General features: G+C 40.8%; 2 protein-coding genes across 3 annotated transcripts; both read right to left on the bottom strand.

Annotated features, from left to right (window-relative positions):
* Positions 1-1,032: 1,032 nt before the first annotated feature.
* On the bottom strand, positions 1,033-2,873 carry atoh7 (atonal bHLH transcription factor 7). Its single transcript, XM_042434142.1, has one exon. The coding sequence runs from the start codon at positions 2,659-2,661 to the stop codon at positions 2,230-2,232; it is 432 nt and encodes a 143-aa protein (XP_042290076.1). The 5' UTR covers positions 2,662-2,873; the 3' UTR covers positions 1,033-2,229.
* Positions 2,874-6,355: 3,482 nt separating this feature from the next.
* mypn (myopalladin) lies at positions 6,356-24,380 on the bottom strand. Of its 2 annotated transcripts, XM_042434234.1 has the most exons (22): positions 24,227-24,380; positions 23,022-23,097; positions 21,462-22,559; positions 17,200-17,375; positions 17,061-17,112; positions 16,501-16,948; positions 16,321-16,395; positions 16,086-16,227; positions 14,734-14,757; positions 14,202-14,318; positions 13,324-14,101; positions 11,491-12,573; positions 11,278-11,410; positions 10,546-10,623; positions 9,420-9,641; positions 9,171-9,320; positions 9,005-9,084; positions 8,648-8,774; positions 8,351-8,558; positions 8,071-8,236; positions 7,797-7,930; positions 6,356-7,693 (listed from the first exon to the last, which is right to left on the bottom strand). In XM_042434234.1, exons 3-22 carry the CDS (start codon positions 22,556-22,558, stop codon positions 7,515-7,517), a joined length of 5,469 nt encoding a protein of 1,822 aa, XP_042290168.1. In that variant the 5' UTR covers position 22,559; positions 23,022-23,097; positions 24,227-24,380; the 3' UTR covers positions 6,356-7,514. The 2 variants fall into 2 exon arrangements, with proteins under 2 accessions (XP_042290168.1, XP_042290169.1); XM_042434235.1 differs by lacking the exons at positions 13,324-14,101; positions 14,202-14,318; positions 14,734-14,757; ... (6 more) ...; positions 23,022-23,097; positions 24,227-24,380 and adding an exon at positions 13,004-13,102.
* Positions 24,381-24,782: the final 402 nt, after the last annotated feature.

The raw sequence follows: 24,782 nt of genomic DNA, 5'->3' as shown, positions 1-24,782 counted from the left end.
ACAGCCAGCCATGTTGAAAGGCTAAATAATTCAGCAGTTGAAAGACATTTTAATTTTGTTTGGCCCTCTCAATTACTTCCATGCTGAGCACATTGTTGTCACTATCGATTAACAACTCATCCAATAATGTGCTCCTATTGAGGAAATCAATTAATTGCATGTCAATTCTATTTCTCTGTCACCAACTGTTCGCCGCTTGTGACTGAATTAATGAGGAGCGTAATTGCAGTGTCACTGATGGTCCGTGCCTCATTACCACTAGGCACTTTTGACTCTGGCATCTATTCATTTTTGGCATGCCAACTGTCAGAAAGCGTTTATTAGGTATGCAAACATTCAACGTGGCGTATGAATCATTATGACCATCTGTATCAGTGTGCCACGTCTATCAGTCGAGTCTGTTCCACCGACCCAACAAGCCCTTCGCAACACAAATCATACATGCACTTAAGCACCCGTGGTTAATATCAATGATTAGCAAAGTGCACAAATTAATCATTTTTGTTTTCAGTGATTTTGTCCATCTACACATCTGCCTTTCTTTTTATTTATCTGTTTTGTGCAGTAGAGGCATTAAACTAAACAGACTTGGATATAAATTAATCTAAAAACAGCACATAATTTCAAATGTTACCCCCCTAATCAAATCAAATTGCAACTCATGAGATTTGTAGAGTAGTAGCAGTTGGACAGTACACTTAAAGCACTGCTGTAGATGTCTTATACTTAATGCACTTTGGGTCCAGCTATGGACATTCATGCTTCAGTGGCTCTGAACAGAGCAATTATACACAGCCATTACCACACAATGGAGTTTAATTTCTGCTCCCCCGCTGAAGCCGTGGCAGGATCTGGCACACAGGCTTCCTTAATCTGCTGCGGCTTGTGCCACCATTCAAACTTTTTCGAATCTGTAACAATCACTTTTCAATGGCTAATGATTGCCATTTAAATGTAGCTGTGTGGCTCCAATAATGAATAGTTGTGGATGGCATTCTTTCTTACAATAGACTATGCTGTAACAGAATTGGATCAATATAATACTTTATTTTAAACTCCAAAAGGTTATTTTCACAGAGAAAATTTGAGCTTGTTTTTTGAGAAAGAATAGTTCAATGATTGTACTCAGATATTAATTCTGATCCCAAAAAATAGTCTATTTTAAATGTTTAGATTGTTGTCCCCATTGACGTAACAGTGTCTTATCTCAGAGCACAGGAGCTCTGGACAAAAGGATGATTTATTCCCCGGGGAGCAGAGCGAGGCAGTGCAGCGGACATGACCTGCCATCACTCCTACTGAGAACTTGACACACGTGAAACAAAGGATGTGTTGTAAATTACCTCCTTGATAACCCTGTTTTAATACTACACAAAGGAGACAAGTGAGATTATGATGGTTGAAATTCCAGTGCTTTCTAATTAGTTAATTCAGTAAAATGAAAAAAAAGAAGAAAATCACTATCTTTCCCTCTGAAACTTTTAGAAATATACATTTTTACATATGTTCAGGTTTATATTATGCAAATATGAATCCTTTGAGGATGCAAAAAAATATTTATATCAGTATTTTTGTTTGTTACTTAGCATGTATTGTAATTGCATACAGTAAAAATACCATTTTTCCTCTGCAATATAAAAACAAATCCCTATCTTAACTTCATAATTAGCTCATGGCTGTACTCAAAGACAATGAAGAACAAGAGAAATGTTTTTTTACAAAATAGTTTTTATTTTCAATCAAAAACTATAATTCAACAAAATAGAGGTCTGCATGTGGAAAATAACATCTTGCAAGTCTATTTTTCAACTCTACAAACATGTACTTGGACTTTGACAAAATAGTTACATGTTGACTTTAACTGTGCAACTAATACCACAATGATTTTCTCAGAGTCCGTTGAAAATTGCACAACATTTTAAGGCCATATCAAAAGAACTGATAGAAAGACACCATTGCCTGCATCTTCAGTACAATCTAATGGTCATTATAATGACACTACATGTCTTTCATTACTATAATTTGAACAAAAAGCTGCTCAACATTGCTGGGTTTCCTAGCAAAAATAAATAAAGACTTGAAATAGAAGCCTTTCATACAGATACTAGATAAATATAACGAAAAGAAAATAATGCAATACAAATGTATTTACTGTCTCCTGGATTGGAGGAGAAATATTCACATTGTCACTCACAACATGACTGATTGTCTAACAAAATCGCAGTATCTTTATGCGTGGACTTGATGGCCATCGAACTGGTATGAGAACGACGAGTGAATATACTCCTGTTCAGTAGGAGAGTCGTACCTCATGAGGCAGGGGTAGTTATCAGGCTGCGCACAGTCAAACTGCAGGTCTAGCCACTGTCTGTGAGGAGCGTTGTGCCTCCTGGGGTCTGTCAGGATCCGGTTGAGGGCCATGATGTAGCTGAGGGCCATCTGCAGGGTTTCATACTTAGACAGTTTTTTGTCTTGGCCCCACTGGGGAACAACTTTGCGTAAGCGATCAAATGCTGTGTTCAAACCCTGCATCCTCTTCCTCTCTCTGGCGTTTGCAGCCATCCTTCGTCGTGTGGCAGTCTCATATTTCTCTGGACTTTTGGAGTCCATCTCTGAGGACTCAGATCCAGAGTCACTGCAGCTGGGTCGACGGGACTTCATGACTTTTGTTTGAAGAATTAAACTGGTGAATGTCCTCAGATCAGAAAGACTCAGATATGAGTCAACAGATTGTTCTGAGATGTTTCCAGTTTCAGCCTCAGGATTCCTCAGAGATCTCCTCTGTTACAGCCTGACTGACGTCCAAGTTGTTTGTCTTTTGTGTTGAGTGTCAGATATTTGTATCTCCAGATAGTGGACAGCCTGAAGAGTCCAAGGTGTCTGTGATCCTGGAGACAGCGAGGGAGCAGCTTTTATAAGGCGGAGCAGATGAACAGGTGGCAGCAGGTGGAGTCCCTGCCCTCACCCCCCCATCCTCAATATTGCTCATAGAGAAACACACCCATGCGGACTCATAAACACCCACACCCACTCTCAATACACACACACACACACACACACACACACACACACACACACGTACACACAAACAAAACCTTAATGAAATTCCAATTATCTTGGGCTGGGCTATCTGGCCGTGGCTTCACTCAGAGCCATGTGTCACAAACACCAAAAGTCTACCATCTGGTAGCACAACTCACCACAGCCGATGGTGCAAACAAACTTTTAAAAGGCTAAGATTGTGCATATTTTCCAGTTTACATTAGATTTCCACCACCTAGGAATGAACTATTAAGGATTCATTACGACTGACTGACTTTCAGGTATTAGAAAATAAAAGCTACATCACAAATGTCAGTAAATAGCAATAAAAAAGTGTAATGTTTTATCGAATATAACATGTCACTGTATGCACTGTGTCAATGAAAGGAGTTCAAATTTTTTAACTGTTTTGGATAAAGTTCTATTATCTCCTTACATTCACAAACATATCTCACCACATAATACAGGATCAGGATTTTCTTATTTTTTTTAGTTAAACTCTATCTCTAAAATCTATCCTTTTTTGCAAGGATAATGTTATAAATTTGCCACCTAGTAATTGTTATGTTTAGCCATTATGTCTTTAATCCTGCAAATAAATCTGAGGTATCACAACTTAATATATTGATTGCAAATCATGATTGAAATCTCTGAAAGCTCCCTGACAATAAAGGCATTCAGTTTTATGAAGTTACAAAAGCCACCAAAAAGCCTCCTTTCACTTCTCATGTAACTAGTCTCCATATGATAATAACCATAATCTGAGATTAGCCCGAGGCAACAGAAGTGTAAGTGTGGCCTGTAACCTGAGGGATTTTAACAGCACATCAGGGGATTAAGGCTCTCTGACAATATGGGCCAAGATGGTGTACAGATTACTGCACCATCTGAGATCTGGACAGCAGTTTTTTTACTCTACAGGAAAATTCTGACATTTTCTAGACATTTCTTCTACTTTACAGTAAAAGTACATTGGTCTGTAAGGGTGTTTATCAGTGCACTTAATGAATCACAGTATGTGGGATGCATTAATGTTGCTTATGTACTGGGGACCACATGTGTAATAAATAATTGATCTGTGTAGTGGTCCGAGAAAATGAGACAGACAGAATAATTTGTCTGTCTGTCTTTCCCATCTGCCAACATTGAATTCTGTAATTCAGGAGGATCTGAGCAGGTACGTCCGACACAAACACACGTCCACACACACTTGAACACACTGTTGACTGTCACCCAGAAGCTGCAGAAATCAGATTCACCTTCAAAAACACAACATTCGTCTTCAATTAACCATTTACAGTTTTAATGGAGTATTTTAATTTTACACTGCTTTATACTTATTACTCCATATATGACTGCACTACTTTCCAAAGAGAAATATTTTACTCCAATACATTTGTCTGTCAGGTATAGTTACTGTGGCATTTCAGATTAAGATTCTTACATATAAAATGATTGTACCAGTCAAATCAATTTCATTTATATAGTGCCAAATCACAACAGACGTTACCTTTGGGCACTTTACACATAGAGCAGGTCTAGACTGTACTCTTAAATTTATAGAAACCCAACATTCCCCCATGAGCAAGGAAAAACTCCCCTTTGTACAACAGTATATAAAATAGTTTAAACTCTCAAACATCAAAATGCTGTTGTAGAAACATTAACACATCAATAATAATAATGATACAATGTACAAATGTATTATATATAGTAATTTTGCACCCTGAAAAGGAGACACTCAGCATAATGAGTACTTTTTTATATAGTAAGTACATCTTTTCTGCTAATACCTTTGTGCATACAACTTAAATAAATTGTTCAATTCAGGATTTTTTGCTTATAATGGAGTTGTTTTACATTATGGATTTGCTACTTTTACTCAATTAAAAGAGCTGAATGCTCTTCCAGCTCTGCTGCTGTATCTTTTGCTATCAGCTTTGTCCTCCTTTGTGAAGACGGACGTGTAGCTCCTGTCACTGTGTATTGACAAACTCAAAGCTTGGGTGTAGAGGCAGGTTATGAATGATTAATCACTGTCGGAGGCCTAGAATAATGACTCTCTCTGGTATTGGGTCATGGACACAAGCTGATGCTGTCTGGTCATTTTGGGATGGACTGGTTAGCTGTGCAATTAGGCATATAATCCCATCTACCAGTTGGTTCATTGATTACAGATTGATGTAGTTTGCCAGCTGCTGCTTGTCTTGTCTGAGGGCCTTGTCTCAGACGTGGCCCGGCCCTTCCGTGTCTTCCACCCTTTTTTTTCAAACGCCTCACATGATTGGCTTGTTTGAGCACCGATGGCTGAGCCATGCCCTCTTGTCAAAAGCCATATGTCACAACTGAGGAGTGACCCGTCTGCTCTGACAGAAAGATGTACCATATTAAGTCCAGATCTCCTTATGGAGAAATGGAGATTAGGCCACAAAGCGTATGTTTCAGTCCTGGAGAAAGTGTAACAAAAGGATTCCCTCTGCATGTGGGTTTGACTTGATAAATCTCATTATCATTGGATTACAAATGAACATCAGCTCGTACTTCCTTTAATGAGTATTAAGGAACGTATCACAAGTGGGCTAATATTTTCAGTTTAAAATGAGTATGTGAGTGAGTGTGTGCCTTTATTTCTGGTTTTGTAACAAACTTTGAGTATCAGTGACTTAAAACCTGATGTGTTGATATTGTAGTAATCAAGTTGAGGACACAAAAAATGTAAATATGTGAAACATGATGGCAGCAACAAGAACAAGCAAGTTAAGGGTGTCATTAATAAAATGACAAATAACAAATAAAATAGAAGTTCCTAAAAAATTTAATTTTTCTCAAAAAAACAAAATCTAATTTAAAGCCCACTGCTATTTACTACTTAGCAACACATACAACTAGCAGCCAGCTAACAAGTAGGCCTGGCAGCTGGTCAAATGAGGCTCGGAGTATAATTAGGTCACGTAAGGTGAATGTAATTTTATGCCTATTTGAACTCTCTTCCCCTCTAATTGGACTGATTAGCAATGCTTAATTGGCTTCTGAGCTTTCCTGTTTGTTTGGAATTTGGCATCAGTTTAAGCTAATAGGGCTCTTATTACAGCATAGTCAAGCTCACAATAATGAGCAGAAATTTAGATTTCAACCTAATTTAATGCTACACACAGCAGATTAAAGCACTCGACTCCCTCTTTTAATGGGAATGATATTCTGAAAAAGAAAATTCTCTACATATCAACCTTTCAATAAACTTTATAAGATGGGATACTATGCAAGCACCATAGAGAATTACAACCACATGTTCCACCAAAGCAAACATCACTCATTTGAATAAATATAACTTTATTCTGAGAAGGACAAAACTATTTTACAATGTGCAACTTTACATCATGTGCTTTCAAACTTTTCTTTAATATGTTTTCAAACTGACTTGAATTCATTTTAATCAAAATCTATTAAAGTTCAATAATAACCTCTGCAGGATACAGACTTTTTGGTGTAAGCAGTCTGTCTTACCACAAAACAAACAAGTGACTTTTTCAAGAGTTTTTAGTCTAATCTGACTCTTTCCTCTGATAAGGCATCCTGAACTGTGGATGCAACTGAGGAGATAAAACAAAGATGAATTAAATCACCTGAAAGCGATAAAAGTTAAAGAAAGTGTTTCAGTGTTTCAGCGACAAACCATGAACGAAACTCACCTAACAGCAGACTATTACTATGACTGTGACACGTGTTTGTTTAGTTATATAGTACTGCATCTCTATCAGCCATCAGCATGCATGCTCATGAAAACATGGTGCAAATACATGAACCAGTGATGGATTTCAAGAAATAATTTAGTTAAACGTTAAATAATCCTGCCTTGATGGAGCCATTTAAATAAACTGATCTGAACGGCACATTCAAATATATATTAACCTACTATAAACTAGCTCTGATTATTAATAAACAATAATTTTAACTATTTTTATATAAAGTTTAAAAGAAACTATTACCACCAGTACAGGTATATATGCTTTTCAATAAAAATAAATGGTGCAAGTACCACCTTGAGAATAAAATTTAACAATTAAGAACAGATGTTAAACTAAATGAAACTTGAAATTTAATGTTTCATCAACATTGAGCAACAACAACAACCTCAACTTCATAGCTAAATATAATGTAGAAAAACAAATGTGAATCATTCAAACCGGTCAGAGAACAAAATTCAACTCCAATGATGGCTCATGAGCTAAGACTTTGCAAATCTGTCATTTTTCTGTATGTGAATTGTGAAACACTCCTCATAGGACTTGAGTAAATAGGAATGGTGACAAACCCACTATCAGTGCTGATAGATTTGACATCTAGCAGGTGGCACAACAATTCTTTGCTGCTCTATTCTGAATGTATCACTTCAAATGCATCACACAAATCACATGACCATCTGCCCAGATAATCATTCTTCTCGTATCCCCCTGAGGGTCACCGTGCACCTCTCACAGCTCCTCGCTCTCTAGCATGACCTCCGGAGGGGAGCTGGCGAACAGGATGGGGCTGGTCTCTGACGTGGGGAAAGCAGACTTGATGTCGAGCCCCTGGCCTGTCAGAGCTGCGTAGCGGCTGCCTGTGCGTGGGGCCTTCTTCATGGGTGCAGGGATGCTCTGGTGCCACTGAGCTGAGGATGAACAGGATGGATGTGGAGGACAGCTTGGATTACTATATACAAAAGAGTCACATGTCGAAATTATAGTTATGGAGGTATTGCAAGAAGCTAGTACCATAGATGTCAAGCCTGCAGGTGCAGGATACAATTCCAGCCTCGTTTTTGGCCGACACCGTGTACCAGCCAGCATCGTCTTTTGTTGTTGGCTGGATAAGGAGACACACATATCCTGTGGCATCTTGTTGCATGCTGAAATAAACACACAATTGAGAATTCATCAGAATTTTCAAAGACCTCAAAATAGATTTTAAATTCTGGAGGAAAAGTACAGGGTACTGTGCAACTAAATGAAGAGGCATGACTTTTTTATCATTAGATCTCCCACTGACCTGATTCTGTCCTTAGTTTTAGGAATGGAGTCATTGTCTTTCTTCCAGAAGATGACTGGAGGGGGCATACCCACCACCCGGCACTCCAGCCTGACAGGGGCTCCCTCAGGAATACCCATGTTCTGCAGCTTCTCCAATAACTGAGGAGGATGCTTCATCTCTTTTTCTAAAGTGGAAATGCCTTACATTACTGGAAACCTCCAAACAACACATGGGGCGTCATCATAATAACTGAACTATTCATGGAGTGTCAAGTGTCACTGATTTATCTGGTCCTCACCCACAACTTTAAGCTCTAGACTGAAGGAGCTCTGCCCTGCTTTGTTGCTTGCAATGCAGGTGTATGTGCCAGCATCATTCTGCGTCAGAGGGTCAATGACTAGGGAGTGGATGCCATTCTCTCGCACCAGCATCTTATGGTAAAGGTCTGGATAGATAGGCCTCCCATTGACCAACCACATCAGCTCTGGGTTGGGAAGTCCACTCACCTAGAAGACGAAAAGGACTACTCCTTGGACACATTCTACATATTTTTTTTTTTTACAAATTTGACTTCATGCTCTGACCTGCTACCTACCTTACAGTCTAGTCTGCAAAGCTTCCCCTCATGAGCTAGCATGTCCCCCGGAGCCTGGAGGAAGTGAGGCCGAAAAAAGCGCTCCTGCGTTTGCTCACTCTCAACTTCCTGTATGCGGGCTCGCACCCTGAAAACATGCAGAGGTGAGCAAAGCATGATATGGAACACAAACGCACACTTTGACATTAATACATTCCTGTCTTTGTCTGTGGTTTATGTTAGTATTTCAGTATAGACAGATGCACAATATCCCAAAAATATTGTCAGGGAGGAAAAGCAATAAATGGCTGGTTCCCCGTGCTGCAGAGGGATTCTTCTTACCTCTGCAGATCACACTGCACACTCAGCCCTGCTCACCTCTGAGAGTGAATAGGTGTCAGTCGATTTCGGGGAGGTCCTGTTTGGACTATCAAATGACCCGAGCAGCTGATTCGTCCCTGATAGTAATCAAATAGCAAATTAGATTGTGCATCTGAGGAGAAGGTGTTGACAAATGAACAGGAAGCTGAGTGTGAAGTATTACCTGTGGATTAGCTGCCATGATGGTGTAGTTGCCATCGTCATCATTGGTCGTGGACTCTATGTGTAAAGCACAGGTCCCGTCCCCCTCTCTTATCTTCTTGTAATGGACATTTTTCCTCAAGATCTGTTTGCCATCCTTAAACCAGTAAACCTGTTGAGAGACACAGATGTGAATGATTAATTGAAGAAATGAAAGTGAAGGATCATGCTGTTATTTGTGCGCAGCACAGCACAGTTGTTGACCTCTCACCTTTGGAAGAGGGATTCCAACTACTTTACATGAGAAAGTGACAGGCACGCCTTCCATGGCTCTGAAGTTCTTAAGTTTCTTGTCAAATATGGGTGCAATGCATTTTCCCCTGGGGACGTCATCATGCTGCACCTCATCATCCGACTCCTCCACTGGTGTTCGCTCCAAACGGAACTCAATCTCACTCATTAGTCTCTGCTCAAAACTGGACACTTTGTACTCCTGGGAAAGGAAAACCACTACATAAAAGTAATCGCAACTACACAAAATTTTTCTGGTAAAAAAAAATGAAGAAATGTGTGACTATGATAACATGCGTATATTTTACATATAAGCAACAAGCAATAATCAGGAACATGAGACAACATGCAGCTATTCACCATGTAGCAGCAGTGGTATTAAAGTTACAACTCAAAACTCAGATCTTAAAACAAAAAGGTATATATTGTGACTTTATACCACATAATGGTAAAGATCATGCAATGGCATCTGTCTGATAGTATCACTCCTGAAAAAATGTTGTTTATCCAACCAAAAAAAAAGACTATGAGGGTAAAACAGAGAACAGAGAAGAAGATAAACACAGTTGAAGAAAAAATAATTTCTAGACATTTAAGCACCTGTTTTGATACCTGATTTAACTGACTTATATTAAGAACCTCTAGGTAGCTTTTATTTTTTTATCAACCTGCTAGCAGAGAGGCAAAAATAGAAGCAGATGATTAAAGTGTGAAAGGCCAATATGCAGGTTTGTGACTTGAGTATTCTGAAAAGTGTAGTTAACAAGAACTATGTCATGATGGTGTTTTGGGAAAATCTAAAATGAGATTAGGAGATAAGGGCTGCAAGCGTCAGTGGGGAAAAATGTAAAATGAGTTAACTGAAACCACTGGAGAATTAGCCAGAATTCAGTAAATAGCAGAGTCATTACATTTCATGAGCATAACTTCCTTAACTCTAACTCTAAAATATGTTCTCATTCGTGCAGGTTATATATTAGTTTGCTTTATTAGCTATATTAATTAACCATGGTAATTAGATAAGTATATGAGAGAAAGTTTCTTCATATTCATGAATTCATACAGCCTCGAGCAAAGCAGTGCTTGGGACGAGAAGATCCTTGTACCTCATCATAGTTAATGACAGTAGCAGGAATGTTTGGTCCAAGGGGTCTGCTCGCTGTTTTCCCCTCATTACTCAGCTTCTATGAGAGGATAGGGATGGATGATAAACACCAGCACACACACGTACTGTACAAATACTGATGGGGTAGCAAACAAGCTATTGTTATTAGCATGCACATGTTGTTACGGAACATGGACACACGATGATGAATAACCATGAATGACTGGGAGGGGAATGATGACAGATGCTCTGCTGATAGCGCACTTATATGATGCAAGTTCCTCATTGGCCCCGAGTCACTCATTATCTGAGGGATCATTTCATTGTCTTATATCTATCGAGTGGCAATTATCTCAAACCAAATACGTGAGGAGAAATCTGGAGACAAGTGAGAATGCAGCACAGTCATTAGTTAATATTTTCTTCATCTTTAAAACAGTTGGAAACTAGGTTGCAACTGTTGGTTAGTTTAAAATCACATACCAAACATGTCAACAAACTAGTCATTCCTGACATTTAAATTCAAATATTTGTTTAATATCTAACTGAGCAGGGATATAGTTGAGGGATAAATTTGTAAAGTCTCAAGTATCCAACTTCTGAGCAAAGAGAAATACTGTGAATTACTTTTTTCATGTTTAGCCACCTATTTGTTCACACTATGTTTCTGCAGTTGAGCACGTAAAAAAAGGGAAGATCAATCAGTACTGCGGAGCTGTAGACTATCTAATACCTGTTGATGTGCAAAATTTGGAGTATCCTCTTTAAATCGAAGCTTTTTCTCAATGTCATGGAGGAGAATTTCTTTGCTTTCACGGATGTCTTCGATTGACGGGGGGCGCAACTTAGGTACCTTCTTGTGTAGCCTGAAGAAACAAAAAAAATGCATTAGAACGTGACAGGTCACCAACCTCATGAATACTGCATTCAGTCTGATAGGGCATACCCTAATGGAGCTCCCCTGGGCAGGCCCATGGAGTTGGTGGGATGACTTGGGGTCAGGGATGGCAGGACAGAGCTGAGGAAAGCCACAGGGTTTTGGATGGGGCTAGGAGTGGAGCTGCTGGAGGTTGGAGAGGAGGCCTGGGGAGGCGATTGGGCTCGAATGGCGAACATGCTGTTCAAGAACTGCGCAGAACCTGGCGTGGGTGAGGACACCAGGGATGGAGGGCTGGTGGGAGACTTGAGTACCCTTGTGGGTAATATCCTGGGAGTTGGGGAGAATGGTGGGAGAGTTGGGGAGCTGGCTGCAGAGGAGTTGAGCTCAGCGGCAAGCTCGTGGAGCAGGGGGACCGGGGATTCTGTTGGGGAGGGACTCCTTACTGGTGAGAAGGTCTGGGCGGATAGGAACTCTTTGGGCCGGGCATAGATGAAGCTTTGTGAGGTGGCAGACAGGTTCATGAGGGAAGCATGGGTGCTTCTCAGCAGAGGAGCGGGAGATATAATCTCTGGTAAGGCCACGGTTGAATCTGTGGAGACTGTACTGAGGTTAGGCGCGGAGGGGGTGCAAAATTGGGGTGTGGATGTGGTTCTGGCAAAAGCTGCAGGAGACACGTTGAGGTGGGAGGCATGGATGGTGTTCATCTGGGTTACAGGTGCTAAACTGAAAGGTGGAGCTGTGCTGAGCTGTGGCACAGGAGGAGGAGAGGTCACCAGTGAGGAGGTCTTCAGTTGAGGAAAAGATGGAGGGGAGCTTGAAGGAGGAGCAGGAGACGTGTTGAGGGGTGAAAAGGTCGTATTGAGTGCTGGAGCAGAGCTCAATGAGGGAGCAGGGTGGGCTGTGGTCAGTGGAGACACAGAGTTGGGCGTTGTGGTGTTAAGGTAGGGCTGGAAATGTGGTGGATGAGGTTCAGAGTGCATTCTGGGTGACCAAAGCCGACCATCATGGGAGCTTTGGACCTCGGGCTGGATCTGGATCTGTAATGGCGGGTGGGACTGAGTCTGGGTGTGGGTTTGGGTCACAGGTTCAGTCTCCTGCTGCTGCTCCATGAGGACCTGATTGTGCAAAAGCTGGAGCTGAGCTGGGTCCCTGTCGATCAAGCAAAAACCAGAATAATGCATCAACTGAAAAAAGACACTATACATGGTGATGATGAGGGGAGGCTCAGAGCAGTCCTCTCATAAATTACAGCAAGTCTGTGCTGTATACCCAAGCAGGAATGAGCCAAAGTCAGCATGAAGAATACTCTGCCCTTTTATGGGCTACCAACAAGAAGCCTGCAAACAAAACACTGTCAGACACTTTCAGCTTTGATTCTAAATAGGGAGTCTCTTAAATTTATCATATAACAGCAATTACTGTAAATTTAATCAGAGTAAACAGTAAGTGACAAACTTTCATATTTACCTTTGTTGTTTAAGCCTACGATTTCATATACAAAACAGTTGTAAACAGCAAATCACTCAACTAGATTTACAGTATTGCCTGAAATATTTGCATAGTTAGTAAGTGAACTTACAAATAGAAAATGCCATCCTTTGTTTTGGAAAGCCTGAACGTCCACATTTGAAGTCCGCATGCATTCAATTGTGAATTGCGACTGATTACAGCTGCTACTTGAGCCAGAGGAGGAGGAGGATTCAATTGGAGTGGAGGAGGAGGATCAAATTCACTTTGATATAATAAATATCATGATTTGCATTACTCATATGCAAAATCTCAATCTGTAGGCAGTAATGTTTTTTTTCTTTATACTATATTGTCGCTGACAGCCTTGTGGTTGTTTCAGGACACTATTCCTGATATTCATTTACATATACATTTATCTGCTCTACTCACAGTTTGGGTTTAGCCAGCACTGGTGGTGGTTCTTTGCTGAGCAATGCCTGAGCATCATATTCATCAGACGGACTGGATTCGTCGCTTCGTTCATCCTCCTCATCCTCAGGCAGTTTGAAGTGCACACGCAGACCAACTCTGGAGCCAGAGCGAGAATCTCTGTGGTTTGTCTGGTTGCCTGTCTTCAGGCAGGAATTAGGAGGTGGGTCAGGGAGGGGCACCACAATGGGGGTCCCATTCTGATGGTTTGGGGTCTCCTTGACTTTGGGGCTTGTGTCAAGCGATGTCAGTGGAGGTCTGGACATTCCCTGCTCAACCACAGGTGGGGCAGTGAAGGGTTTTGGATATGAGAGCACCTGTCCACTGCTCTGTGGTTCTGGACGTGCTCCACTGTATCCAGGAGGGTCCTGGCGGAGGTAGAGAGGATCTAAGCTGGGGGTGCTGGCACTGCGAGAGTTCAGGTAGGAGCTGCTGGTCAGGCTGGTGGGCTCTAGACTGGGTAGGCTGGTGCGCAGGGAGTCTGAACGCAACATGCTGGAGCTGTGGGGGTCCAGATGAAAGGTGCTGGTGTTTAAGGGGTCCAGGCGCAAGGAGCTAGAGACTAGTGGATCTAGGCGAATGGTGCTGGAGTGGGGCTTGATGCTGTTGGTCACAGTAACCTCTGTTTTGACATTGGCAGTGGAAGCTGTGAGATCTGATGAGGAAGGTTCTTGGATTTGATTGGGCTCCACCGTTGAACTGCTGAAAGGCCTCATGTGGTTGCTGTTGCTGCCATTGCCTGAAGAGAATCAGAAAGATGGATATAGAGTAAATTCAGTGTATTGACATAAGACTGAAATGATGCTCGTGTTTTTGTAAGGTGGAACAGAAAGTGTTACCTTTGACCCTTAGTGCTGCACTGCTGGACACGGTTCCATACTTGTTGCTTGCTGTACAAGTAAACATCCCTGAATCTTCAGGAAAGACCTCAGCAATGACCAAAGTGCATATTTCCTCTAGAGGCAATGGTAAAAAAGTGATACTCACATGATCAAGTTGGTTTGATACGAGTGCATCATATTTCAGCTAGCTGAGAGTCTTAATACAGTGAGGAAAGATACATGACTCGTGTTTCAAACGCTGCAGCAGGGAGGTTTCTTTGTATCACCGGGGCTGAGAGTCTATCTGAAGCTAATGCAGGTTGAAATGATCTGCCATGGTGGTTCGACACAGGATGAGAGACTACCGTATAAGGTCCAGAGTCAGGGAAAAGCAGCCCTGGCTTATGTACAAAACGAGAGCAGGAGCCTCCGCCAAGGACTATAAACACTTCAGCAGAGTAATGTGTACACACTGCAGCATCATACACAGACAGGCAGCTGCAGTCAACACTTACATTTTTGACAGTTGAGGATTTAATTAAATATGTACCTGATTCAGCTGGAGATCTGGGCTCTGGAAAGAAAAAGAATACCAAAATCATTATGAAATTGTAATAAACTAGGATTTTTGAGGTAGTGGTTCAATAATGATTATTAATACAGATTTTTAAAACTGTCTGAACTCAGTATCACTGATCATATACCACAATGGGTTCATAATTTCCCTTAAGAAATGTATGAAGTATGTTTATGTTGCAGGAATTCCACAACTACAGCAAATATTCAAAGAGGAATGCCAACAATGCATCAACACCTTGTTTTGTGATGATTTGTGCATGTAAACACATTCTTAACCTTAAAATCTTTTACTGCAATAGCAGCATTTTTCTTCTCAAAGTTCCTATTTGACAGGATGATATTAATGAGACTTTTTATGCTAAATGTTTTTATGTCTCTGAATGGACAAACAGTCACTTAATTTTGAAGAAAAGTATGAATCTTAAAAAGTCAACTCAGTTTTTTGGGTTTTATTTTGCACCAAAATACTAATTCAAGCAACTTGAAGACAAGATCCATCCACTTGAAAATGTGTTTTGCTTCTTGCTCCTCCAGTTGGATGTTTGAGCTTCACTGTGCAGAATGATGTATGTGCAGAATTTGACACTGGAGGGCTGTTTTCACATTCATCTGCTGAAGGAGGAAACTTTGTGCTCACCTTAAATCTTAGTTACAGGTATGTATCTACAAGCACGATTTGTGACATCACAACTAGTTTAGGCCAATCATAGTCCAATATGCAACTTACACAAATGCTATATGAAAGCTTGAAACCTCCAGTGCACATAGACTGAGAATGGACATAGACTGAAATCAGCAGATAAACTACAAAAAAATCAACAATATTTGCATATTTGTGGATTTTGGATGTAATTTTAAGGATTTTTCTGTAGGTAAAGATTTTTTTGTGGAAAGACCATACTAGACACAAATTATTATTCAAAGCATTTTATGTGTTTTTATTATCTTGAGATATGTCTGGAGGGGATTTGTTGATGTTTATTGTAGCAACATTGTGTTTTTATTTTCTTGTTTCTCAAGAAACTTGGTGGCAAATCAATTTTGAACTTTCTGGAATTCATTTGAATTAAAACCAATTAAGTTGGATTGATTTAAGATGCCATTAAGCCATTAAATTTTGCTCCTTCTTGCATTTTTTTCATCTTGCTTCTTATTCATTACAGTGGAATTGCATCTGGAGTGAAACTGCTATTTTATTTTTATTTTAACACAAAATCATGAGTGTTTGCATTTACAAAAGACGCAACTTTCCTAAAAAAAATACACAAAGCAAATATGTATTTCTCTTATGAGTGTAGCACACGATTGAGACATATAGCTTACTTTTCTGTAGGATCCTGAAATCAGGAGAGTCTTCAATTAATTTTCCTTCTTGGTACCAATCCACTCTGGGTGATGGCACTCCTTTCACACGACACTCTAGCACCACCAGCTGGCCTTCTGACGCAAGGAGGTCCTGCAGGCTCTAGTGTGATAACATAGGGTGTATGATACATCAGTAAACATGTAATAGTCAGTAGCAGACCGGATACAGTACATCCTTTTGAGGCAGTTCTACCTTTGTGAATACAGGGGCAGCCATTATTGGTTGCCCGTTCAATCCTTGCAGAAAGTTTGGGTTAGAGGTTTGAATCTGAAAACAAACAAAAAAAACCCCCACAGAGGACATGTAGATCAAAATATACAGAACTAATAATTGAAAAAAATGTAGCAGAAGGAAACATTTTAGCTGTTCTACCTCAGGTTGGGGTGTTTGTGTTGGAGCTGCCTGGACAGGCAACACAGTCGAGATCACTGAGTTTAAAGGCAGTGACGTAGCTGTCTGCACTGGCTGTGGTGTGGATGTGACTGTGGTGGATGTTGACACCTCCTGGGCTTCTGTATCGCTTGGCGGTGAAACAGGGAAGACCTGCACAGGTAACGCTGCTGTCTCCTCCTGAGCAGGGTGAGCTGTGGATGCTAGAGATACTTTAGAAATCTCTGGGACTGGAAGTACAGTGGTTGTTGTCTGGACTGGTAGAAGAGGTTCTTGGACTATTTGGCTAGTTGGCAGAGAGGAAAGTTCCTCTGCTGGTTCTTCAGTGGCTGCTGTAGGTTGAGGTGACAGAGAGTCTTCAGCTTCTTCAGGAAGAGTTTGGCTTGATGGAGGTAAAGATGGAGCTGAGTTTGGTTGTTTTCTCTGCAGCCTTTCAAAATCGCAGGGGGAAGAATGGTGAGATGGTCTCGTTTAGCATTGCAATAAAGTAACTAAGATTCATTTTTGAAAAAGGTGTTAATGACAATACAGTAAAAACTCACTGGACTACATGTTCAAAGTGCTGTTCCCCCTCAGAATCTGTAGAGGACGCACCTATAGGACCGAACAAACAAGTCACTAACAGTGCTTTACATGACCCTGTGAAGGTGTCAGTCAGGAAGAAGGAAATGCAAGAATCACCTTCAACGTAGATCTCAGCTGATGTGGAGTCTGTGCCATAGAAATTAGATGCAAAGCAGGAGTAACGTCCGGTATCTTCCTCAAATGCCTCAGCAATGATCAGAGAGTGCAGCTCACCGTTGGTGATGATCTGAATGTCAGGGCTGTTCTCCAACTCCTTGCCCTCACAAAACCACCTGCAATTCAAAATATAGCTTCCTGAAGTAGGATTTAATGTTTTCTGTAACCTTTCTGAGAAATGCTTCAGAAATAAAAAAAAATGAATGTTGTACAAATTAATTTGGTTTGATGCCTTTTATGCATGAAATGTATTACAACCAAAACAAAATGACTCATAGTTAGGGGTGGAAAGTAATAAAATAAAAATGCTCTCATTTCAGTAACTGAGTAGCTGTATCATATACTTTTCTCTACTTCTGGAAACGCAAAAAGAAAGATTTACAGAATATCCTCCAGCTGTGCAGTTGTGGCACAATCAGTAGCAATTTTTAAAAAAAAGAAAAAAAGAGATGGTCATCTCTTTCCGAGCACCAGCAAAGTGGAGATAGATTGGCTGGTTGTGTGTATTTATACTGAAATAATGCTGAGAGTGACCATGTGTAACTGCAACTCTGGGCAACTTATGCTCAATCTTGTAGATCAATTTGTAGATCTATTAAACCCCCCATTTTTACACAGTCCTCTTTATACAGTCCTCTATTAACCTTCTGCCACTGTTTCTATGAGGCTGGCACCATGTGGTGTCGTTCCTTGTTTCCTAATAGTTCTTCTGGCCTTGTGCCATTCAGTAGAGTTATGCAGGCCAAGAGGAAAACGTTTCGATGAGAAGGCCATATCCCTTTCCCTGTAAGACAAGAAGCAATACCAGCATGCCTTGCCAGTTTAGAGGCCATCTCAACACACTGTTGATGTTGAGCACAACACAATGAATCTAAAGTGTTGATGAAAAGTTTATTACTTTAAAAACCTTTTTAAGAAAGTCAGTTTTTCATTTCAAGTGGGGATTTTTATTAGACAGTAGAGAGTAGAAAGGAAATGAGGGGAGAAAGAGATGGCAGGGTGACATGCAGTGTTTACCAGATTAATGACTTTTAAGACCTTTTCAATGCCACATAGAAAGCAGAACCAGGCTCAGATGTCCTTTATAGATGTATGTCTTATGTTGCTGTCTACAGCTGGCAAGAAAAAATATTCACATTATTCACATTAGTGAATGAAATTTAAGACTTTTTAATACCTTCTAACGCCTTTTTTCAGGGAAGTGATTTTTCAAGATCTGCAGATACCCTGAATTAAGTCCCTGGAAAGACTCAAACCAGGGTATTATGATTACATGGTCAGTGTCTTAAAACCCTAATCAAAAGTCTGTTTTGTTTTGTTTTTTTGCTAAACAATAAGTTACAAATGTCAGGTTTGATTTCAATCCACAACCTACCTACCTAATCTTTTTGTCTCCAATATTCTAATGTACAGTGTAGGCTGTCAAATTAGGATAAATAGACAAAATCACATTAAAACATGATGGATGAATGAAAAACATCCTACCTGGCATTAGTCCTATTTAGTAAAATCTATTGAATTGGAGTTTCAGCTGGCAACAGTCTATTTATTCAGTGTAAAACTATAATAGTGAACCTCTAACTTTCCCTGTACCGACCAGCAACATGTGCAGCAGCCTCTATGTCAGACCACGTCTATTTTGAGCAGATGAGGCCTTGATCCTTTATAAAAATCCAGCCAATAAACAAACAGGAATGAGGTGATGTGTTACTCTCTGGCAAGACATAATCACACATCCATAAATCATAACCAGTGCTGTCATCAAGCTGTGCATATGATATGATGTTTTCAAATCAGTACGTAGACTAATTCAGTGATCTCCCAAATCTAAAATCTGTGGCTGATCTACGGGGAGAAATTCATTTTCTGGTGTCCAGTGAAAACACGCAGCCACACTGAAGATCAGTTCTCAGGAGAGGCTGCTGGAATATGCCGTCTATGTTCTGCTTGAAGCAAGCTATGTCATTTCTAGTGAGTAAGGGTCTAAATTGAAAGCATGAGTAGTAGAGAAGATGTCTGGTCTGTGTGGCAAAGCCCCCGCTATCTGCACCTGTCAGGGCTATTTTCCCTCTGGAGTTCAGAACCAGAGAGGAGATTCCCTCTGAAGCCTGGGAGCTCTGACTGACCCAATCACATATGCACAACACTAAACATAGACACAGAATACACACAATGCTATACCCTGACACACCAGAGACAGTACACCATTGCAAACTGATGGGAAATATGAACCTGACAATTCTATTTCGACCCCTTCTAAGTCATAGTCACACACACAGTAGCTACATGGGCAGGAAAAACAAGATCACAATAAGGTCAATATAAAGCGCTTCATGTCAGCTGAATATACAATATAAGAGTCAAGCTTAAACACACTTAAGTAAGACGCTGAGAACAAAATACTGACACAGGACTTAAGTGTCTGTACATTTGCAAAAGACTGGGACTGAAAGGAAGCACCAAGCAAAGAAACCATATAAAAATATCCACCAAATAACAACTGAATAAATCATCTCACCAAACTCTGCTGCATGTTCAAGAGCTCAGTCGGTTCCATTATCTGAGGCGACTACAGCTCGCTGTGCCAGTCCGGTCTAAAAATGGCAGAGAGCTACATTCTCCCCAGACAAGTATATGTTAGTGGCGCAACAATGTTCAGTAGGACTAACAAGCCCATGGCCCCTATAGTCTGACACCTCAGCTTCACTTCAGTCCAAGGCTTTGTTGTCCTTGGAGGAAAACTGCATGTCCAGCCAGAATTTTACAACAAATCCAACAAAACTACCACACACACACGCACACATAAAACATACCATTAAGAACAGTGTTAATTGGTGAGTATTGTATTGTCATGTTGATTTTCAACATTTATTCTACTTTACTACCATAACAAAGGTTCCCTAAATGGAATGAGAGGCACTCATATTTTGGCACATTTTAACTGTTGATGGGGAATGATTTAGATGGCACTATTTAGATAATAACCTACTGGTATTCTTCTTAAGAACAACAGAAAGCTTACTGTGATTAATATTTGTCACAGATATAATCCCGATGACCTAACAACACACGCATTTACATAAACACACACTCACACCACTTAGAGTAAGCTGTTGACTATCATCTCAGGATCTCAGAGGAAAAAACTTTATAATTTCATCTGAATTTACACTTCTTGAAGTAATATTCAGTATTATTTGAGGCTCAGACACAGCAGGTCGTGGCTCACATTGTGGGCTACTGTGTTTTTTGAACAATGTACAGTACCAGTCAAAAGTTTGGACACACTTTCTCATTCAAGGGGATGGGAAGGTGTGTCCAACCTGTGTATAACTAGAGCCTGACCCATACTGGATTTTTAAGGCCAATATTGATATTTGAGAAAGGAAAAAAATGTGATAACATTATAAAGGCTGATACTAATATCACTGTTGATAAAAATAAGGATCCCTTAAATATGGTTATTAAAGAATAGTGACCAAGATATGTACAGAACATTTTATAGTCACAAAATAAACAGTGCTCTCTGGTGGACAAACTATCTTACAACAATACTGTGACTAAATTATTTTAAACATATCTTTGGCATGTCTGTACTGCAATTTCTTGCTACTTATCAGCCGACATAAGTGCCACAGATATATATTGGTTTCAGACGACATACATGCGATAATTTTGTTTGTGATAATTGTAAACTGTATGTCTGTACATATATATTTTTTAAGAGCATGGACAATGCAGTTCTAAAATGATTTCATCATTTAATCAAACAAATGACCCATATACATATATGTGTGTCTATGTATATATGTATACATACATATATGTGTATATACATACATACATGTATACATATATATGTATGTATACATATATGTATACATATATGTATATATGTATACATATACATGTATGTATACACACACACACACACACACACACACACACACACACACACACACATATATATACATATACATATATATACGTATTGTCACAGACATAAACTATTATGCTGACATCACACTGGACTTTTAGCTTGATCAAATATTAGATTTACAATGAGACAAATGCAGAATAAAATCCTGAAAGCAGTAAGTACTGTATGTTATGAAAACTAAGAAATCAACTATAATCAGGCATCTTAGCAACAACCAGAATGGAAACTGTCAGTCAGGTTGACTGTTTGTGGTTTTCCTTACCGGACTTCAGGTACTGGGAGTCCTCTTACAATGCAGTCTAACTGGACCTTGCTGCCCTCAGGAACCTCCCTGCTTTTCAGTTTCTGGATGAAATGGGGAGGCTCGCACACAGGCTCTGCTGGGTAGGAGGGAGTTTCTGTCAGGGCACAGCTTCCAGCCTCCTCTGCCTCCTGGCAAACTGAGTTGTGCTGCAGCTCCTCAGTAATCCTGCAGTCCTGAAACTCCACATGCTCAGTCCCAGAGTCCAGCTGGACCTCTGGTTGGTGGCTAACAGCAGGGCTGGGTCCCTCCTTCTCCGCCTCCGTGGCCATGACACAGCGCTCTCTGTTGTCTGAGCTGAGGGGATAAACTGCCCCGTCGTTCTGGCTCTTGTTCTGGACCCTGCTCCTGTGGGCTTTGCATGCCCTTGGTCGTACCCGTTTGGAGCTGTTGGCCTTGAAGAGAGAGGAGAGCTCCTCAATGAAGTCTGCTGCCTTGTTGAGGAACTCCTTCTTGGACTGGGTCTCCGGACCGTATGGGGCATTCCTTGCTGACCTGTTCAAGTCATTGAATCCTTCACTGGAGTCCCTGCTGCTCCTTACCATGTTGTCCTGCTGTGTGGAGGCCTTGTGCATCTTTCTCTCTGCTGTGAATGTTGTGTGTGTTGCTGGCAGTTCTTTGAATTCAGGGGCTGGCTGTGTGAAGGGCACGGTGGAGGGTTCGGCAAAGGGAGCAGGAGAGAGGTTAGTGAAGGGAACAGAAGGGGGTGTAGAGGAAGAAGCTGAGGAGATGTTAGAGGCGGCTGATGGTGTGACAGAGGCCTTGACCTCTGCCCTCTCCTCACGTGACTCATGTCCGATGGCCTGTCGGGCCAGGTTGACACTCTTATCCAGCTCCTCTTGGCTGAGGAAGGCTGACAGGTCTGGTGACTGGGGGTCGTTGTGGCCCCCAGAGTCCTCAGCCTTTCCTTTGAGTGACCCATAGATCTGAAGGCGTGCAGAAGAAGCATCTGAGCGGCTCATCTCGCTGTGGCGCTGCTGGGCTCTGGCCTCTGCAAGGTAGCTCTCCCTTAAGAGCTGAGAGAGTGATGGTGACTGGTCAATGTTGTTCTCTTGCATGCTGGGGAAATAATCACAAGGCATTCAATTACATTTGTGTTGGAAAATACACATACCATAGGTTTTAAGATAGTTACCTCCATCACAGGTAGGTCAGAATAGGTTTAAAATTAACCTCCATAGAATCCGAGAATTTAAGACAAAGAGGGACATTGTGAAAATTTGGTAAGTTCTTGCATTAAAAGAGTTGCTGTTTGGCAGTCGACTCTCAATTCTTTGATTTAATTTTCTCATGTACTTGTTTTTACTGTATGTAACATGACGTGACTGTATAGTGTGTCCACATTGCCTGGAGAGCAGCCAGGGCCCAAGGTTTTATTGTATGATACAAACTGCTGGCATTTTAACACTTTTGACAATTCAATTGATTTCTTGAAACCAACAGTCCATTTGCTACTGATTTACTGTGCAATAACCTAATTGACAAAAAATAAAGGAAACTAAATCTTCACTGCATGCTTACCTTTTTCATGAATGTCTCAGGATCTCTAAAAGTTGATTTTCATGCTGGACAGAAAGTAACTGGAACCAGTAGCTGTCTGGAAGATAGAACATCAATATATAAACTTATGGTAAGATAAACAGTAATGTGAGGTGTATGAAATTTGTAGTAAATTGGAAAAAACATGCAAAACCATGTATGGTTCTTTAAGTCACTGACATTTCTTATGGACCTTTAAGTAACTAACTAAAGGAATAATGACTAATGGAACCATGGAGTGTAACATAGAGGAATAAATAAAAATAAATATTTTCATCCTTTAACATATTTAGATGTAATAAAAACTGCTAGAAGTGTATTTTTCAAACATATGATATGCACTTAGAAATGCACAATGAACAATCTCATGTTAAATATTTGGTGCAAAGATAGAACATGAATGCAGAGGCTGTAGTTAAAAGCAGGAGTTATCTGGTAAAAATAGCTTTTTATTTTAGCCTAATTTCAGCCTTCCTCTTGCCTCGACAGGCTATCAGGTTCATGCACTGACACCAGATCTGATGGGATACATGCAGGCTTTTTCGCCCCTCTCCACCCCAGGCCAACACCTATATTACGTTTAGTCTTTTCACAACTTTTTGACCCTAGGCATGAGCAAGTTGTTGAATACAGACATGAGATAGGGTACACATATGCTACTGACACTCAAATCAGCGCAATTAAGAGAGGCAGCAATGCCCTTCCAACAGACCTGAAGCTGCAGCTGTTGTGTACATTAATCCTTTGCAAACAGGCTCCAAGCCCACCAAGTCATATCTAATAATAGCGAGGGGTCAGTTTACATGAAGAAAATCAAAAAAAAGCAGTCCCCCTCATCCTGTGCGCCCTTGTTATCGTAATTTTGATCAGTCACAACAATCATAAATCAAATTACACAAACAGAACTCTGATTATCATAAATGATACACTGCTGAGTGAGATAACATGCCGTTAAACAGCCCACACAGATGAACAGGCCTGTGGTTAAACACAGCAGCACACATCCATGCAGGCTGAGATAATTAAATTAAATAGGAGCAGAACATTCACTGTCAAATAAAAATAGCCTGTCTGAGGCTCAATGTCAGAGATTTTCTGAGGCTATACACAGCATATGAGGCTGATGCCAAAAGACTATCATCAGGACACTGTGAACAACAATCAAATTAGGGGATGGTGTGTTTTACCTTCAGAATAAACCCTGCTGGCCCCTGTGAAAGGACTGATAAATCCTCAGAATGCACCTGTGCTCAAACAGGGAGATTCTGGTCATCCGGTTGCTGCCACCTGGGGAAATCTTGGACACAGGCAGCTGTCCAGCCTTCCCGGTTTCCTTGCACAGGAGTTAACCTTCGAGTTTACAGGGAAATATGGAGCCGAGTAGCTAGGGTAACCTGTCACCAGTAAACGTAGCAACATTTGTCAGTGCAGTAGTCTCAGGTTATTTTGGGGAGGCCTGGCCCATGTGTCTGGGTGGCTCCCCTGCTCATTGGCCAGTGGATGCGTGCTGTAAAGGGATTCCACCTCCAGTGGTCCGCCAGAGACCTCCGTCCTACAGAATTAGAAGCCCCTTGCTGAGCCTCTCGCACACTAATGTTAACACAGCAGATTAACAGCAATAATCAATTTCAAAGCACTGTGTTGTGTGTGTGTGTGTGTGATGCACTGTAAAGAAATGCTGGTGGTTTCCTTAAATGCTAAAACATCTGGCAGGGTCAAGGATTTTATTGGTTTTTGAAAAAA

This window comes from Thunnus maccoyii, chromosome 14 (genome assembly GCF_910596095.1).
Source record: "Thunnus maccoyii chromosome 14, fThuMac1.1, whole genome shotgun sequence".
Taxonomy (NCBI): Eukaryota; Metazoa; Chordata; class Actinopteri; order Scombriformes; family Scombridae; genus Thunnus; species Thunnus maccoyii.
This window is presented reverse-complemented; position numbering and strand designations above follow the sequence as displayed.

Bases quoted from the DNA above. Each gene is read 5' to 3' on its own strand.
- mypn (XM_042434234.1), bottom strand. From the start codon at position 22,558: ATGCAAGAGAACAACATTGACCAGTCACCATCACTCTCTCAGCTCTTA. The intron at 17,376-21,461 runs GTAAGGAAAACC...TTTGAATTGCAG, and splicing joins CTCCCAGTACCTGAAGTCCG to GTGGTTTTGTGAGGGCAAGG. The intron at 8,237-8,350 runs GTGAGGACCAGA...TTTCCACTTTAG, and splicing joins TCTAGAGCTTAAAGTTGTGG to AAAAAGAGATGAAGCATCCT.
- atoh7 (XM_042434142.1), bottom strand. From the start codon at position 2,661: ATGAAGTCCCGTCGACCCAGCTGCAGTGACTCTGGATCTGAGTCCTCA.